Here is a 19,107-nt window from a genome sequence, read left to right as displayed (position 1 = left end):
TCCAGCTGTTCAGGTTGAAAAGAAACAAAAAGCTTTATCTACACCTAACTTTATACCAACATCTACAAGGGTATGTTAAAAAAAAAATCCAAATTAAGCATACTTTGTCTCTCATCAGGAGAAGTTTACAACGCGGTTGTGTTAATTTTGAAACATTGAAACTTTTTTTCCCACAATAAAGAAAATTCTTCATACAAAAATGCTATTAATTAAGTTGATTTAGAAAACAGCCACTGCTATTACTAGCAAAGGTAACACGAAATAGACTTAGTTTTTGGGTACTTGCCAGGTTCTTATGGCCTGGATTGGCCACTGTTGGAAACAGGATGCTGGGCTTGATGGACCCTTGGTCTGACCCAGTATGGCATGTTCTTATGTAAAAGAACCTTTTTTAGTGTCCAGTTTTTATCTGGCTCCAAAACATACATAACAATTAATGTAGCCCTAGAGGACGCTTCAGTTAATGAGCCCTGGAGAAAACCTGTAAGATCAAGAGTAGCAGGAGGAGAAGAATGTACTGCTGCCTGTACATTATCCATTGGCAAGTAAAAAGCTCTCAGTATAGCAGGTACAGATTGTACAGGAACCTTTACATTTTGTATACAGAACTTTTTTCAGCATATCTGTAGGAGATATCAGTTGAGATTGGTCTCCTGTATAATTTTCCAATGCATGTTAACCCTTATCTTTTAAACAGCAGCGCATCTTTATCCTCTAATGCTTTATAGCGCTGGTCACGTGCCACAAGCTTATTGCCCATGTTGTCATCGATCAAATGGGAATGTGAAACAAGACGCCCATGCAGTTCTGCTAAAGAGGATAAGGATTTATCAATCTTAAGCCATTCTAGTGGACTCGAGCTTCACTACGGCTGATCACAGAGTCTCCAAGGTGATCTTAATAGGCGTGGAATGGGAAATCAATCGGGGGCATCGAAGGGGACAGGTTCTTGCAAAATCCCTGCCCCTTTTATCAAAATCCCTGCCCAGAGAGGACTTTCCATCACAAGGAGAAAGGACTGTACTGACACCTGGAACAGTTCTTACTTGTCTATTAGGTCTTACCGCAGCCTTCGTGGGGAGACAGAGGTCTCATCCAGAATGGGAGCTGCACCTGCGACAGTCCCAAGTTCTTTCCTCTCCCCCCAGGACAGTTACCTTGATGTGGAAAAAAAACGTTTTCCATTGTCGGCTGCGTAGTTAAGAGAAATTGTGGCAGAGCTGGATGGAAGAACCCACCCCATTTTTTCCCCCTCCTCTTAACTCATCCACCAAATAAGATAACAATATTTCTAGAGAAGAGAAGCACAATCAGATCCAAAGGAGCTTCCCAGGGGTGCACTCCTTTGGTGCGCCGCTTTGGCACACCGGCAGCAGCACGCTGCAGGGTGCAGGTCTTTACAGCTGAGGATGCCCTGGCTGACGTCAGCCACCGGAGCCATCAGCCTCAATTTTCCCCAGGGAGCCCGGAAGGAACGCAGCCCCACAGGCAAGAGGCTATTTCTCTCTCCACTGTCCCAGAGTTTACTCTGCAGGGGGCAGGTCTTTTCAGCTGAGGATGTCCCTGGATGATGTCAGCCGCTGGAGCCATCAGCCTCAGCTGCCCCCCGGGGAGCTAGGAAGGAATGCGAGAAGATGGAAGTATTTATCTGCTCTTGTTAAGAATAAAACTGCACAATCTGATAAATTTTGGAACCTTTTAATGACATTTACTAAGCTTTTTTTTTTTTTATCTAGTGATCCTTACACTTGTATATGTTGTTGTATATCTATGGGACATTTGCAGATGTATATTTGCACAAATCTGTTTATGTTGAATTGCTGTTAAATTCTTGTTATAATTAAAATAAAGACAAAATCTGGAAGAGTAGCCAGAGGTGCTGCAGGGCAGGAGTGAGATGCACTGGCAGAACTGTATGAGAGCTGGAATAGAAGAGGGTGCTGCATGGGCATGAATGAGGTGCATTGGCTAAACTGTGTGTCTCTCTTGTTACTGGAAGAGCAGAGGGATGCTGCAGGACAGGAGCAGGGGTGCAGTGGGAGAACTGTATGTGGGGATGTCAGTACTAAAATACTAGCAGGAAATGCTGCAGGGCATTCAGTACTAGCTAGAGCCTTCACTATATTTGATGTGCCTTCTCCTTGGCACGAGTGCACGGCTTCCCAAACCTGTCCTGGGGACCCCACAGCCAGTCGGGTTTTCAGGATAGCCACTATGAATATGCATGAGATAAATTTGTGTATACTGAGTCTCCGTGATGTGCAAATCTGTCTCATGCATATTCATGTTGGCTATCCTGAAAACCCAATTGGCTGTGGGGTCCCCAGGACAGCTTGGGGAAGCCGTGCACTAGTGCTTCCACTGTTGAATTTTATTCTAGACTTTCTTTCTTTCTTGATCTTAGTTTATTTCTCATGTTTCCATACTATTTTTGGATAAACATGCACGTTTTATTTATTTATACTAGCAAATGCTTTTTCGCTGGTATCTCATGGCACGTTACATTCAGGTATTATCCCCAGAGGATTTACAGTCTAAGTTTATTATTATTTATTATGCATACACTCCCTGATTTTTACATTTTCCTTCCCATGCTTCAGCTATCTGTGCTGTATTTGTGCTTTATGTGTATCAGGAGGATGCCCTCATGGGGCTCTGATAAAGATCCATGCTGTATGTGAATAGGAGAGACTCCTGCCCTGGCTGTCCTCTCTTGCCAAGGTCACTGCACCGAGTGCTCCCACCTCTCTCCCCCTCTCAGCCCACTCACACCCAGTGCTCTCTAGGAAGCCTCATGGCTTGCTGTTGTATCCAGATTTTACAGGAATTTTTTTTTTTTTTTGCATATCCACAAAAAAAAAAAGGTTCCTGGGACTTAGATTCCTCAGTTCTGTCACCAACTCTGTCTGACTTTGGGGTGAGTCACTTTATCTTCCTGTGCCTTTGTTCCAATTCCTGGCTCTGCCACTGCCTGCAAGGATAGAGTAGATAGGACAGCAAGCCATGAAGCTCCTCCAGTGAGAACTGGTTGGTTGGGAGAGACAAATGGGAGCGCTGGGTGCAGCTACCTAGTAAATGAAGGCACATAAAATCGAAATGGTCCATCTAGTCTGCCCAGAAAGGTGTTCAGGATTGTAACTGCTACTCCATGCAGATCACCCTATCGCCTTCTGTTTAGAGTTGTAGCTGCCACGCAGTGCAGTTTTCCTTGAAGAAAAAGCCAGGGAGGATTTACTCTAATGCATGGAAAGCCATGGGGTTCTGATGAAGTTGTCTGTATTGTATACATGCTTTGTGTGTGTCAGTGAAACATCTGCATGGGGCTTGCATGAAGATCTGCTCTTCAGCTGTCCATGCTCTATTCATGTTCTACATGTACCAGTGTGATGCCTGTAGGGGGCCCTGATAAAGACCCACGTTTCAGCCGTCTGTGCTGTATTCATGCTTTGTGTGTCAGCGTGACTCCTGCATGGGGCTCTGATGAAATCTGCTCTTCACCTGTCTGTGTTGTATTCATGTTCTACATGTACCAGTCTGATTCCTGCATGGGACTCTTCACCTGCCCAGGCTGTAAGAGGTCAGTTTTTAAAAGCTATTTATCTGCGTCAAAGGGATTTTTCAAAATTGCCCTGCCTCTTGGCAGGTAAAATCCATGCCTTGTAGGAGTGGGAATATTTGTGTGAAAGAGCATGTGAGAGCAGGAGTTTGCACTTTTACCCACATTGAGTGGAGGCAGTACTAGGGTGGGGATAGGAAAAAAGAATGTGACAATCTATATAGTTTTGCTTTACATTGTTTTCAAAGAATGTTGTTTGGAAGGGCAACCATCTCTACACAAAAAGCAAGGTGCAAATCTCTGCGGGTACTTTTTCCCTAGGCAATTTTCAAAGGAGAAAGTATGCATGTACTTTCCTTTTAAGAACTGGTACAAAGCCCATGGGGAAATGCAGACATTTGACTACAGTTCCCTATGTGGATCAATTTGGCGCCCGCGTTTGTCTCTGATTAAACTCCTTCCATCAGCTGTCCGTACTGTATTCCTGCTTTATGTGTATCAGTGGGACGCCTGTGTGGGGCTCCGATGAAGATCCACTTCAAATGTCTGTGCTGTATTCATGATACTGCATGTATTGGTGGGATGCCTGCATGGTGGTGAAAGGTTGTGATGAGGATCAGCACATCAGCACCCTTTGATTTACTCAGATTCGTAACGGTGGCAGCGTTCAAATAGACCACGCTTTAAAAAAAAATTGTGCTAGGGACAATAAGAACATAAGACTTTGCTATACTTGGTCAGACCAAAGGTCCATCAAGTGCAGTAACCTGTTTCCAACAGTGGCCAAGCCAGGTCATAAGTACCTGGCAGGATCCCAAGTGGTAGATAGATATCATGATGCTTATCCCAGGGATAAGAAGTGGATTTCTCCACCTTAATAATTGTTTATGGACTTTTCCTCCAGGAACTTGTCCAAACCTTTTTTTAAAATGCAGCTACACTAATAGCTTTCACTGTATCCTCTGGCAATGAATTCCAGAGCTTAATTAAGCATTGAGTAAAAAAATGTTTTCTCTTATTAGTTTTAAATGCATTACCTAGTAACTTGTATGTCCCCTGATTTTTGAACTTTTTGAATGAGTAGACAACTGATTGTTTACTCTTTCCATTCCACTCATTATTTTGTAGATTCTAACATATCTCCCCTCAGCAATCTTGTCTCCAAGCTGAAGAGCTCTAACCTCGTTAGCCTTTCTTCATAGGGGAATCGTTCCATCCCCTTTATCATTTTCATTGCCCTTCTCTGTAACTTTTCTAATTCTGCTATATCTTTTTTGAGATGTGGTGACCAGAACTGCACACACTATTCAAGATGATGTTGTATGATGGAGTGATACAGAGGCATTATGCTATTCTCTGTTTTATTCTCCATTCCTTTCCTTATAATCCCTAGCCTTCTACTCTGAGCAGAAGATTTCAATGTATTATCAACAATAACACCTAGATCCTTTTTCTGAGTGGTAACTTCTAATGTGGAACCTTGCATTGTGTAGCTACAATTTGGGTTACTCTTCCCTAAGTGCATCACTTTGCACTTGTCCACATTAAATTTCATTTGCCATTTCCATGCCCAAACTCCCATTTTTGCAATGTCCTCTTGCAATTTCTCACAATTCTCTTGTGATTTAACAATTTGGAATAATTTGGTGTCATTGCCAAATTTGGTCATTCATTGTTCCCATTTCCAAGGCATTTATAAATATATCAAAAAACAATGGGGCACTCCGCTATTCACTTTTCTCCATTGGGAAAAATTACCATTTAGCCCTACTCTCTGTTTTCTATCTTTTAACCAGTTCGCAGTCCACAATAGGACACTTCCCCTTAACCCATGACTTTTTAAATTTCCTAAGATGTCTCTCCTGAGAGATTTTGTCAAATGCTTTCTGGAAATCTAGTTTCACTATATCAACTGGCTCACCTTTATCAACATGTTTGTTTGTACCTTCAAAAAAAATGTAACAAATTTGTGAGGCAGGACTTCCCTTGGCTAAATCCATGTTAGACACAGTTGAATGAGACAAAGCTATCTATACAGCAATTTAGTTCTTTGATAGTTTCTACCATTTTGCCTGGCACTTATGTCAAACTCACTGGTCTGTAGTTTCCTGGTTCATCCCTTGCACCCTTTTAAAAAAGTGGTGTACATTGGCAACCCTCAAGTCTTCAGGTACCATAGACTATTTTAATGATAGTTTACAAATGACTAATACCAGGTCCGCAATTTCATTTTTCAGTTCTTTCAGCACAGAGCGATGCATACTATCTGGACCACGTGATTTACTAGTCTTTAGTTTGTCAATCTGCCCTAGTACATCTTCCATGTACACTGCGATCTGTTTCAGATCTTCTGAATCATCACCTTTAAATATTATTTCTGGCATGGATATCTCTCTTACATCTTCCTCAGTGAAGACCGAAGCAAATAATTCATTAAGTCTCTCTGCTATAGCTTTGTCATCCCTTTGACTCCTTGACCATCTAAGGAGCTGCAGTCTTGAAATAAAAACTCAGAGCAAAGCAGGAAAAAAAAATATGATTTTGTTCATTTTAAGGGCGAACTGCATTATCTAAAAAGAAAAAAACCCACAAAACGAGTGGTCCCTTGTGTTACTACTTTAATAGGTGCTTCCACGAAAGGATGCAACCTCTAGACGGCCTGCCTGACCCCCCTTCCCGTTCACCAGCCCCGCCACTGTCTACTAGAAACAAATGTATGAAAACAAGCTGCCATAGCCTGCCAGCCTCTGGCCACGCTGTTGGAATCGCCAGCTGTTTACCCAGCAGCGCCTCCCCGGCGCCCGACCTGTTCTGGTTTGTGCTTTGCAGGTCGACGCAGCGCCCCCCCCGCAGAAGATCTGACAAGTTATGGCGCGCACCTCGGGTCGCTCGCTCCCGCCACCACAGCCCTACCACATTCTCGCGCAGCCAGAGCCATCCAGATGTAAACGGGAGGGGAGGTGGGGGGGGGGGGGTGTCACAGGGGTCGGGTACCCCTGGCAAATGAACCCAAACAAACATTCGAGGGACTGCGTGCCCAGACACCGACAGGCGACTGAAGATCTGGGGTGGGGATCCCCTGCCTGGTACGCAGCGCAGGTTGCGGGACCAAAACAACATCCACCTGTTAAAATAATTGCCCGAGCGCATCACCGAGGTGAGAGCCGCTTGCTGAGAAACGGGCAGATCATCGGCGATTTAAATCCTTCCGCCTCCCGGATTCTAATATATCTTTGGCAACAAAGGATGTTTAAGACAAACACATGTATGTCTGGGCGTGTGTGTGTGTGTGTACATATAGATGCACACACATGAAGACAAGGCATTTTCTGTGTTGTAGTTAGGGAGAGGGGGGAATAATAGCTCTGAACCCCTTACCGCCTCCGTAGACACCTCCGCTCATTCTGACTTGAAGGGCTGACAGAGATGCTGGGGCGGGTACAGCCAGCTGCGAGAGACGGATTCAAAGGAGGGGGGGGGGGGGGGACGGACCACGTGGTAGCAGCCGAGGCCAATCGGGTAGGCCTGATTGGCTAGCAGGCCAGACCAATGTCCAGGACCAAGCTGTGCTGGTCTTAAAGGAGCCCGTGTGTTCTTCGCCTGCTAAGAGGCCGCTGTGGGTTTTATGGATTATCAGGGATTGGCTGAGCCGATCCTGGCTTTGACCCCCGTCCCCACCCCGCCTCATTGTGCAGCCATGGGGGACTTGTAGTCCCCGTGTTTCTAAGAAAAAGCAGGGATTATGGGGTCCGGAGATGTGCGGGTGGCAGAATCCAGGACTGGCTCAGTCTGACTTTGGTGACCTGGTCATTTTGGGGTTTTTTTGCCAAAATGGTAGCTCTGCCAAGGCCAGGCAAGTAACACACAAATATTCTCGCACATCATAATCATGCATTTTTTTTAAACGTATTCATGAGGCTTCAGGCTCTCATAGAGAGTATGTGATCGTTAATATAAAGATCACACATAGAAGAATTTGACTGTTGAGTTTTATACTATTTTTATTAAATCTTTGCCTTCAAATTGAGCTCTTCAGAATTTTAATTCGTACCTTGTTTTTTTTTTTTTTAACAACTATTCTTCTGAATTCTGTCTTCCTGAAAAACGGAGATAAGTAAAAATTGACGGCATCCACAAAGACTCAATAAAAGTGTTACAATGGGTTATTCGTTTTGAAATAAAATAAGTAAATCAAAGACGAACACCAAGTCAGAAGCAGAGTCTGGGATTAGAAGTGCGTCAGGGAGATAAAGTGACTCACCTGAGGTCACACATACAATAAAGTACGCTCAGCCTAGCGCACAGGTTTATATGCTGTTGGATGCGCGATTGGACACACTAGACTAGCACCCGATGCAATAAAGAGATTAGCGTGTCTAAAACGTGCAGCCAAACAACTGCATAGCCAATAGCACCCATTACATGTAAATTCCATGTAGAAGATACTATTAGCTATTACCCCCCCCCCTCCCCCCGCCCAATGCATGCTGGGCGCTCAGCACACACTTTTTAACACAGCAAATTTAACTCCAGCCCTGAAGTTGGCATTAAATCAATCCACGAGTCAAGGGGTCAGGAGAAATAGTGTCCTGTGTGGTTCCTAGTAAACACCTACTGTTTGTGGTGTTTAAGAATAAAGGTATAATGTATCGGCCTGATGAAAAAAAAATTCAGGACACATAATACACAGGAGCACAAAAGACATGCTCCAGGACGATTTCACCCCTTTCTATTGTGCATGCATATTTCACATCCAGAAATTGACTTGAAGTGGGATAAAATGGACACTCGGATTGAGCGCCAGTTACAATTGTCTCCTGGGCGCCCAGGAGCGGTGGCTGTGCACGCATTAGGGAAATAGGCACTTAACACAAGCGCCCGTTTACTGCGTGTCTTATTGTATCGGCTTGACAAAATGTGATGAAGCCTGGAAGCAGGACTGATGCACAAGGAGATAAAATGACTCTCAAGGCTACACAGAGTGTTGCGGTCCTGGCTGCGAGCACCGCGGCCAGGCCCTTGCCTCCTTGTTTCCGGACCTGCTCCCGCCTCCGGAGCCCTGGCTTGTGGCCTGATAGTGGCGTCCCCGCTGGGGCTGCGCCGCCGCGAAGGTGCCTGAGGACGCCCTATTCCTAGGTGCGCGCGTGCGCCACTTGGGCGCCTTTCTAGCCCGTTTCCCGCTAGTGTTGACTCCGCCCAGTTCCTGACGTCAGACGCCGCGGCCTTCATAAGCCGGCCACGTCCATCCAGTCTTTGCCTTGCAACGGGTTAGCTTCCCGGTTTCCTGTTGCGCTGTGCCCCGGAGTGACTCGCTTGGCTTTGTCACTCCATTCCTGCTACAGTACCTGCCTGGTTCCTGTCTGCCTGCTACAGTACCTGCCTGGTTTCTGCCTGCTTGCTACAGTACCTGCTTGGTTCCCGTTTACTTGCTACAGTTCTTGCCTGGTTCCAGTACCCGAGTCTTGCTACAGTTCCTGCCTGGTTCCAGTACCCGAGTCTCGCTACAGTTCCTACCTGGTTCCAGTATCTGAGTCCTGCTACAGTTCCTGCCTGGTTCCAGTACCCGAGTCTCGCTACAGTTCCTACCTGGTTCCAGTATCTGAGTCCTGCTACAGTTCCTGCCTGGTTCCAGAACCCGTACCCAGTTACAGTATTGCTACTGTTCTAGTCTGGTTCCAGTTACCTGTCCTGATCCACAACCCGCCTAAGTCCCAGCGGCCGGGCCCCTACGGGCTCCTCCCGGGGGGGGGGGCTTCGGCTTCTAAGAGTGAAGCCACCTAAGTTCCAGCGGTTGGGCTCCTACGGGCTCCTCCCGGGGGAGTACCAGCTTCCAGGGTGAAGAGCATCTATGTCCTGCCTGTACATCTGCCTCCCGGCCTGCTATTCATTAGAGACTGTGACCATCTATTCCCAGTCTCCAGCAGGTCGGCCCAAGGGTCCACTAAACTGAGACTCCCACAATACAGAGGGGCCAATGCAATATCAGGAAGTGAGCTCAGCGCACTGCTAAACACATGGTTGGACGCACGTTTTGGATGCACTAGACATATGCCCAATGCAATATTGGGATTAGCACATCCATTACGGCGCATAGCTAATAGTGCTCATCACATGCAAATGCCTTGTTGATGAGGTTATTAGCTAGTTAGTACCCCTGATGTAAAAAAAAAAAAGTGTACCCTACGCACACATTTTAACCCTCAAAAATTAACGCCAACCCAGAGTTGGTGTTAAGTTTTGAGGAACCCCAGGCCATGCTCAGAAAAGCAAAAAATACAGCTTTTCTGTGGTTGCTCCTATTTAATATAATTGCAATACTAAGCAGGAGGAACCACAGAAAGCTGCAACATAAAAAAAAAATCTTGACAGCAGTCAGGTTAGAAAAAGGGAAACTTAATTTGTGAGCATCCATTTTCCTAACCCGAGGCTGTGCCAAGGTTGGGGGCAGGCTGCGGATAAACGTGGTCAGGTCCAGGCAGGAGATCAAGATCCAGAGAGGCCAAGGATATACAGTGATACACAGAGAATATTGGATGATTTGAACAGGATAAGGACACCACTGGACAAGGATAACAGGATGAGGCAAGGCTGGATGAGGCACAGGAACCAGGAACACAAGAACACCGAGACAATCAAGAACCAGGAAGAAGAGCAACATGCACTGCAAAGCAGGAGACCCGTTGCTGAGGCAGTGGTGAGCTGTCTGAGGAGCCCTTAATTAGTGAGGGCTGGCTGATGTCATCAAATAGTGCTGCAGGGATTTTCCTGCCGTGGACCCTTTAAGGGAAGGTGCTGTACACGTGCCTTAGGAGGAGCCGGGCTAGCCATGGCATGGTGGTGTGTGGGGCTGTGCTCAGCGGCGTTCCTGCCGTGCTGAGGTTGGGGCCTTCCGGCAGCATCAGGGTAAGTGCAGCAGTTCGGAGGGCCGACCCGTGAGCTGTTAATCTTAACAAAAACATCCAACTTTTTTTTTTCTTTGTTTTTTTTCTAAATAACTTGAATGAAAACTAAAAAGTTCCAAGCAGAAATAGTGCAGCCTACTTGCTGGATGCCTATGCCATGTTTGACTGTTCTTGGCCTCCCTTCCCCCCCCCCCCCCCCCACGTGACACTTCTGGAAAAATTGGTGTGGAAAAGATGCAAAATCTAAATGTTATTAACACTGGCCCCTCTTCAGCACGGCAGGGATGCCGCCGTTGTGTTCTCCTCCGTTTGTGCTGCACCACTCCCTAGGCATGCGCCAGGTTCATGGATCGTATGGGCTCTGCGGTGGGAGACATTGCCATAGCCCCATCTGATGACATCAGACCACGGCCCTACATAAGCCTCGTTCCCATGGACGTCCAGTGCCTTGGCAACAGGTCTCTTGATGGATTGCTCTTCAGCACGTGTTGCTCTTCTTTGCATTGTCTGTTCTTATTTCTGTTTCCTTGTGTTCCTGGGTCCCGGTCTCCCGTTGTGCATCTGTGTCCTGATCCTTCTTCCTTGCCTGGTCTTGTTCTTCTATGTTCTGGTCTGTCCCTACTCCTTCCCTTGTCTTGCCCTGACTCCCCTGCCTTGACTTGCCGGTTTGACCTTGGCTGCTCTTTGATTCTCCTGTTTGCCTCCTGGACATGACCCTCTGCTCAGACTTGGAACCTTGCTTGTCTGCCCAGACCTTCAGAGCCATAACAGTGTTCCTTTGAAGTGGATTGCTAGAGCAGGCTCATTCTTGGCACAATTGCACTTCCCTTTGCCCTGGGTTGGCACCTTCAAAATTTGGCATCCTAGACAATTGTCTATGTTGCCTATGTCTAAATCTGGACCTGCACACTAGCAGAATACGTCACACCAATCATACATGCAGAAAACAGCCACACCATCACCAAATACAGAATAAAGAAACCATAAAGCATAAATAGAAATGTGTAGACAAAAACTGAACTGAAAACCTCAACAAGCCAGATTATGTATGCAGTACAACAATGCAAAAACAGAAATATCACCATTACTCATAAAAATTCAAACAATAAAATCAAGAAATATAAAACATCAATCATAATAGTAAAACCATACTAAAAACATTAAAACAGCTGTTGAATAGAACATCCAATAATTACACTCATGTAAAAGTTTTTAAAAATTTCCCAAACACTAATAAAATATTTCAGAACAGCTGATACATCAAATAACACCCAATAATAAAAAATCCCCTGCTCTCCATACCTGCAAAGTTTTGATTTCCGGATGTCCTGAGATTGTCATGCATTAGTAGTAAGGATGCCAATCTGATACCTAATTCAGATTGTAAGGACAAACCTTCACCACCTGAATGTAATCTGCTTTGAAATGCATGAAAGGTGGAATATAAAAATCTAAATTAATTAATTAAATAAATAGATGTGAACAATAGCCATTTTTAGTTATGTAAGCCCTGGGTAAGTCCTGTTTCAAGCTAGAGTAATGCAGAAAGGTAAGGGGGAGGATTCCATTCAAATGCAGCCCCTCCCTAGCAGCTCCCTAAAGGGAGTCTGTGGGCAGTCCTTTATGAGTTTTGAGAAGTTAGGATGTAGTTGGAGCTTCAGCCTTGGTTATTTTTCAGGCCCAGTCAAGGGAATCAGGCTAACCCAGCCTGTGAAAGCTGGCCAGAGTCGGGAGGGTTTCCATCCAGTCTGCTCACTAGCTGGCTGGTCTAATCTCTCTGGGTATATTTGGGGGTTTTACAATTTTCTTGGTAGGAGGCCTGGTGAAACCCTGTACACCACCTGGTGTACAGGGTTTCACCAGGCCAGAGGGTTTCACGAGGACAGAGGAGGTGGTGACACAATGCCAGGACCCCTCCGGTGTTAAATTACCAACGATAATTTAACCTTACCAACGATAAATCATTTCTCCTGTTTAGCACTTACGTTGTTATTTTTGGTCTATATGCTATTACTAGAATTTGATATACTAGCTCTTCTTAAGGAATATCTCATTCATATAAATTTTCAATTAATATGTTAAATAAGGTTCTACGTTTTGAATGTTAAATATGGTTCTAAATTATATGTATGTATTATGTTGTTATCCTGTAAACCGGAGTGAAGGCAAAACGCTATACTTCGGTATATAAAAAAAATCCAAATAAATAAATAAATAAATAAAATTGTTTATGCGCAGTTTGGAGTTTCCCCAGCTTCTAATATTAAGCCTCACAGCCTGGTACCTGGGTGAGAGGAAGAGGTTGATTTCTGCCCAGTACCTAAGAAGTCTGGCAAAGTTTGCATCCATTTTGTGAGAGAATTGTTGATTTTGTGAAGAGATTTGTGGATTTTGGTCCAGGTCAGAGACTGTTTTCATACCTGGATTGTGGTTTTGGAAGATTAGATGAGAAGCTTCCTGTGATTGTCTTTGAAGAATTTGTTGCATTGTTGGAGTTGCTTTGCCGCTTTTGTAGTGCCACTGTTGTTGGTGCCCTTTGTCCTTTTGATTTCTTGGGGTATTCATGCATTTGTTTAGGTTGCTTTGTCTCCCTAATGCAGCCTTGGGATACTTCTGTCACTGTTTGAACTGCTTTGCTCCATTCACAGTGTCATGGGCTATTCATCCACTGCTGGTGCCATTTTGCCCCACTCTTGGTGCCTTTGACTCCTAACATAGTAATGATGGCAGATAATGACCAAATGGTCAATCCAGTCTGCCCAACAAGTTGTTCATAGTAGTAACCAGGCCTGGATTTAAGCATAGACAACATAGGCAACTGCCTAGGGTGCCAAATTTTGAAGGTGCCAAATATCCAAGCCAAAGAGGAACCTGCTGCTTTCTTTAGGGTCATGTGCCAACATAGTGTCAAAGGGGTGCTGCCATGAAACTCTGCCTATGGGCATCAAAACCTTAAATCCGGCCCTGGTAGTAACTGCTCCTCCATGCAGGTAACCCCATGCATTCTGTTAAGGGTAGAAACTGCTGCTCCATGCAGGTAACCCCATGCATTCTGTTAAGGGTAGAAACTGCTGCTCCATGCAGTTACCCCCATGTCTTCTGTTAAGGGTAGTAACTGCCACTCCATGCAGTTACCCCCATGTCTTCTGTTAAGGGTAGTAACTGCCGCTCCCAGACCATCTAAGGGTAGTAACTGCAGCTCCATGCGGGTTACCCCATGCACCCCTTTCTTAATTTCCAAAATCTAGCTTCGAGGGATCTGCAGTGTTTATTCTATGCCCTTTTGAATTCATTTACTATTTTCATCCTCACCACCTCTTCCAGGAGGGCATTTTAAGCATCCAGCACCCTCCCTGTGAAGAAATATTTCTTGATGTTTAGTTCTGTGTTGTCCCACCTGAAAATTAATTTCCTATCCCTTCTGCTGCTGATACTTGCCTGCAACTTTCATTAAAGTTGGATAAAAAAATCCCCAATGTTTGAGTTCAAAATTGGATGCGTTTCTTCCCCCACTGACTTTAATAGACATGAAATAAACAAATGAATTTGGGAACCAAAATGAATGAACTAATTGAAAATGGCAAACTGAAATAAAGAACCGAACCAAAATTGTTTTTCTGTGCACCTTTCTACTAACTTGTTTAGCCGTTTCATCCCCTTTAGCACTTTCGTTGCCATTCTCTGTACTTTTTCTAGTTGTGTTATATTTGAGATGGGATGACCAGAACTGCACACAATACTCAAGATATCGTCATACCATGTTCTTGATACAGAGGCATTATGCTATTCTCAGTTTTGTTCTCCATTCTTTTCCAAATAATTCTTAACATCTTATTTGCCTTCTTGACCACCGCCCCCAAACTGAGCTGAGGATTTCAATGTATTGTCCATGAGAACTCCAAGCTTCTTTTCCTGAATTATTTTTTCCTATATGGGCATCACTTTCCACTTGTCCACATTAAATTTCATTTTCCATTTAGATGTTATTTTGTTCCTGATACAGAATAAGTATTGAAAAGAAGTATAATTATTTCCTTTTTCTCTCCTAATACAAATATTCCTTTGTTATTTCAGTGGATCACCTAAGAATGGGCCGGGGGGTCATCTCAGGTGGAGACAGTCCTGGTTTGGTCACAAGGGCATTGTAGTTCTGATTTAGCTAGGGAGCAACTTTCAAACTCTGTGCGGTTCCCTTTGAAAGTTGAGTTGCAAAAAATATGCACACAGACCTGCGCCTGTTATTTGCGCAGGTACATTTTGCGGGGAAAATATACGCACATGTTTTGAAACTTAAGGTTGTGCGTAAGTTCTACCTCCTCCCCAACCCTGGGGGGAATGTTTGTCCTATCTGTGTGTAAAGTTACATGCATAGAGGCACTATGAAAGTCTATAAAATGAAAGTGTATAAAATCATGAAAGGACTGGATCTGGTAAATGTGAAAAGGTAATTTACTCTTTTAAATACATGAACTAGGATGCACTCCATGAAATCGGCAAGTAGCACAATTAAAACTAATCAAAGAATATTCTTTTTCACCCATGCACAATTAAGTTATGAAATTCATTGCCAGAGGATGTGGTTAAGGCAGTTAATGTAACTGGGTTTAAAAAAGGTTTGGATAAGTTCCTGAGGAAGTCTATAAACTGCTATTAATCAAGTTGATTTAGGGAATAGCCACTGTTTATTACCAGAATAGTAGCATGGGATCTAGTTAATGGTTGGGTACTTACCAGGTTCTTGTAACCTGTATTGGCCACTGTCAGGATGCTGGGCTTGATGGACCCTTAGGCTGACCCAGAATGGCAATTTCTTATGTTCTTAATTTTACACACAGAGAGGATAGGCAATTTTCAAAGTCCCTATTTCTGAGTGTAGACCGCTGTTTTATCCACCGAAGTATCTTTAAAATTTGCCCTCCCCTTGGCTATTACATTGTAAAATGAATGAAGCATAAAATATATACATAGTATATGTGCATCGATTACATTTGACCATGTGTCATCTTATGTGTCAGTTGTAAAATGGACATCAATCGCGCCTCCTCTAAAATATACGAGATTTCCTTGGAATCTTGGAAAATGTGATGGTGCCTTTTCGATGCTGTCATTGTTTCCAGGGCTGGGTGGAGGGAGCTCTTGGCCGCATTATCTTATTCATGCTATTTGCGTTAAATTAATTTTTCTAATTCTCCCTTAGAGGGATTGAAAGGCTGAACCAGGCAGAGAAGTACTGATTGGCTCCTGGAATGCCCTCCTCTTCTCTTTCCTTCTGATTGGCTCTGATGTCTGCCCATTTCCTGTGATTGGCAAGCTGTAGGAGGGACGGCGGTGAGGGCGCGGCTCCTGGGGAATCTCGCCCCTGGCCGCTCGCGCTTCCCGTCTGATGTGATTGGCAGGCGTCCGGAAGTTGGGGGCATGGTTTATTCAGAATTCTCCTCCCATCTCCCATGCTGGTTGGCCGAAATGGCTGCCCATTTCCTGTGATTGGCGGGCTACAGGAGCGGGGGTAGGGGCGAAGGGGCGTGGCTCGTGGAGTTGCACAGGGCTGCAGAAGGTGCTTGTCAGGGACAGGGCTCCACCCTGAGTGGCTCTTGGCATTAACCCAGAGGGGAATCTGGCACGTTTGTGGTTTTCATCTGCAGGTCTTGGAGCCCCCCTTACAAAAGCAGGAACAACAAGCTGAGAAATAAAGAAAAGAAAAGGTACGTCTTTTCAGTTACTGTTTGCATATGAGACTGATCGCCCCCTTGCTTGTGAGTAATGGCTACATATGGCAAAAAGCCTGCAGGACTCTCTTTTAGCCTGCTGCTAATGCAATAGGAAAATACTTATATGGTAGTAATGCAGGTTAGCAGCTTTGTGCTTTTTTTTTCTGGTTGATGTTTTTATGAATAGATACGTACTTATAATTTAAGATAAACGGAAATGTGTGCCTTTTTTAATGCTAACCCCCCCACCCCTCCCCGAATAATAATCATGGCAGTACTTTGCGTATTGAGGAAAGCAGAGCGTTTTTAGATTGTGCTTTACAAGCTTCTCGGTCATGGCTTGCTTGGCAGTGGAGGTGATGATGATGATGAGGATTGCTATTATTTTTTCTTGTGTTCTGTGTCGTCTTTGTTGCTGTGTGGTGGTAAAGAGGGGCGGGGGCCAGTTTTGGGGAATGAACTGTGGGAAGAGCAGCATGCTGGGTCACCTTTTGAGTCACAAGGTGGGAGGTAGGCGGCTTTGTCATCGCTTGAAAGCTTTCACCAGATTGGTGGGTGGGGTGGTATGGTTTATGGGTCGTTTTGCAGCCCGTGTGGGATGGACATTGCTGGAAGTTTTCTGGGTGTTGGTCACTAGGATGCTCACCTGGGAAACAACTGGAGTATGGATATTCAGCATGGGGTAATGGTGTGCATAAAAGATTAGGGAGTGGGTTTGTAGGTATGTTAGAATTAGTAGTGGTAAACCTTCCAAGTGACCTGCAGGGACGACCAGTTCTAGATTTTAAATTTGTATTCCCATTGCTTCCGGTACACTCTGGGATTTGTAGTCCCTATTGATCTCTACAGGTACCAGAATGCATCAGAGAGATTGGGGACATGGGGGAGGTTGAGTTGTAAAGAAGCCCAGAGCTGGTCTGAAGTCTCAGGGGCTGATGCGATAAAGTACACCCAACCTGGTGCATGGGTTAATGCATGGTTGGGTGCGCAAGATAGCACCTGATGCAGTAAGGAGATTAGCACATCCAAAATGCACACCCTAACAAAAGTGAACCTGATAGCACCCAACGCATGCAAATTCCATGTAGATAAGGACATTAGCTATTACAACTCGATGCAGGAAAGTGCTGGGCTCCTAGCGCACACTTTTTTTTTTTCCGAAAATAGTTTTTATTAATGCAGGGAATTTAACTCTAGCCCCAGAGGTGCAGTAAAGTCAACGTGCAATCAAGCATTCATGAGAAACATTACAAAATATGGTCCTTTGTATTGCGATAAATGTGTCCTCCTCCTCCTCCTCCTGAGTATTATCTCATCTTTTGCTTGCGGTGGCAAAAAATAAATTTATATTGATTGGCCCAAAAAGAAGCCCACATTTCTTAGGACTGTACAATTTAGATGCCTGTAGCAGTGGGAGCTTGATATAATAAACTGCAGCATGCAAAATGTTCAAAGCAAGCACGATCAAAACAGACGCTCATATTGAGTGCCCGCTGCGATTGTGGACGCCTGATGCAATAACCTCTTTTGAGCACCCGAGATGCACATTTTCCTGTAGCGTACCCCTTTCTAAGCTGCCTCTCATTTACATATTGCATTGGGGTGCACAGGGATGTGTCTGCGTGCGCGTTAAGTGCTCGTATTGAGTGCCTGTTTTCAACGGATGTCTTATTTCATCGGCCTCCCTGTCCTGGAGGTAGTTGTGCTTAGCATCTCTGTAATGGGAACTCAATCAAATAGTGGATCTTAGGATGATCTGGATAACATAGTCTTTATCTGCCATAATTTACTAAGTTGGTTCTTCCAGTCTGCCCAGTTGAAATTCTTCCAATTTTTGTAGAATGTGTCAGAAAAAGGAGGAAGAGAGGTGGAATTGGAAGATAGAAAGGTTTAGAAGGAGCAATGCATGAAGAGGAACCAAAAAAAAGCAGAAATGCTAAACAGATCCTTGTTTGATGTTCCCCCCAAGGAAGATGTTGGCGTAGGACTGCTGCTGTTTGGCAAGAGTACCTGTGAGAGTGGGGAAGATACCACACCATATATGGAAGAGAGTGTTTGTGTGACTCTAACAAACCTGAGAGTGGACAGTGCCATGAGGCTGGATGAGATACATCCTAGGGGACAAAGGGAGCTGGAAGAGGTTCTGGCAGATCAGTAGATCCTTGTGGATGGGAGTGTGCCACAAGATGGGAGGAGGACAGTTGTGGTTCCACTTCATAAAAGTGATAGAAGAGAGGAAATTGGACATTACAGGCCTGTTACTTGCTGGTGGGAAAAGTAATGAAGTCTTTGCTGAAGGAAGGATAGTAAACTCTCTACAGTCCAGGGCTTGAAGGTTTTGAGGCAGCGTGGTTTTATCAGACGAGGTTTATGTCAAACTGTTTTTTTTCCCGTGGGTGGTTAGAGAATTAGATTGAGGACAGGTGCTGGATGTAGTTTACTTTGGATTTCTGCAAAGGTTTTGATATTGTCCTGCATGGGCAGCCCGGGAGTGGGTCCCAAGGTGGTGAAATGAATTAAATTGGTTGGTTGACTGGTAGCGACAAATGGAATTCACTCTGAGAAGCAACAGTGCTTGAATTTTCCAGAAAGCTAATCACCCAGTAAAAAATGTTGCTAGCTGCAATTTTTATGGGTTATCATAGGCTTGGGGATAACTGCGCATAGCAACAGTTACTACCCTTAAGAGAAACTTTGGGAGTAATCTGCACAGATTGGCAGATACTGCCTTAAGCTTGCTGGGCAGACTGGATGGACCGTTTGGTCTTTTTCTGCCGGTATGTCCCTATGAAATTTAGGGATCAGTTTTGAGGCCGGTTCTGTTTGATATTGTAGAGTGGTTAGAAGAAACGACTTTTATCTTTCTTGCGAATGACATTAATATCTGCAACAGAATGGACACCCTTAAAGGAGCAGAGAGAATGGGAAGTGATCTAAGAAA

General features: G+C 44.6%; 2 protein-coding genes across 2 annotated transcripts in view; one reads left to right on the top strand and one right to left on the bottom strand.

Moving 5' to 3' along the window:
* ACTL6B (actin like 6B) overlaps positions 1-7,005 on the bottom strand; it is a 43,821-nt gene extending 36,816 nt beyond the window's left edge. The window contains exon 1 of the mRNA XM_029581687.1: positions 6,935-7,005. Within this exon, the coding sequence (XP_029437547.1) occupies positions 6,935-6,959 (25 nt within the window). The 5' untranslated portion in view covers positions 6,960-7,005. The remainder of the gene's footprint in view (positions 1-6,934) is intronic.
* Positions 7,006-15,977: 8,972 nt separating this feature from the next.
* Positions 15,978-19,107, top strand: part of GNB2 (G protein subunit beta 2) — a 176,234-nt gene continuing 173,104 nt past the window's right edge. The window contains exon 1 of the mRNA XM_029580386.1: positions 15,978-16,160. The gene's annotated coding sequence lies outside the window, so the exon portion shown is untranslated. The remainder of the gene's footprint in view (positions 16,161-19,107) is intronic.

The sequence above is a fragment of the Rhinatrema bivittatum genome, chromosome 16 (genome assembly GCF_901001135.1).
Source record: "Rhinatrema bivittatum chromosome 16, aRhiBiv1.1, whole genome shotgun sequence".
NCBI lineage: Eukaryota > Metazoa > Chordata > Amphibia > Gymnophiona > Rhinatrematidae > Rhinatrema > Rhinatrema bivittatum.
Note: the sequence above shows the minus strand (reverse complement) of the source record. Positions and strands in the feature narration are given on the sequence as shown.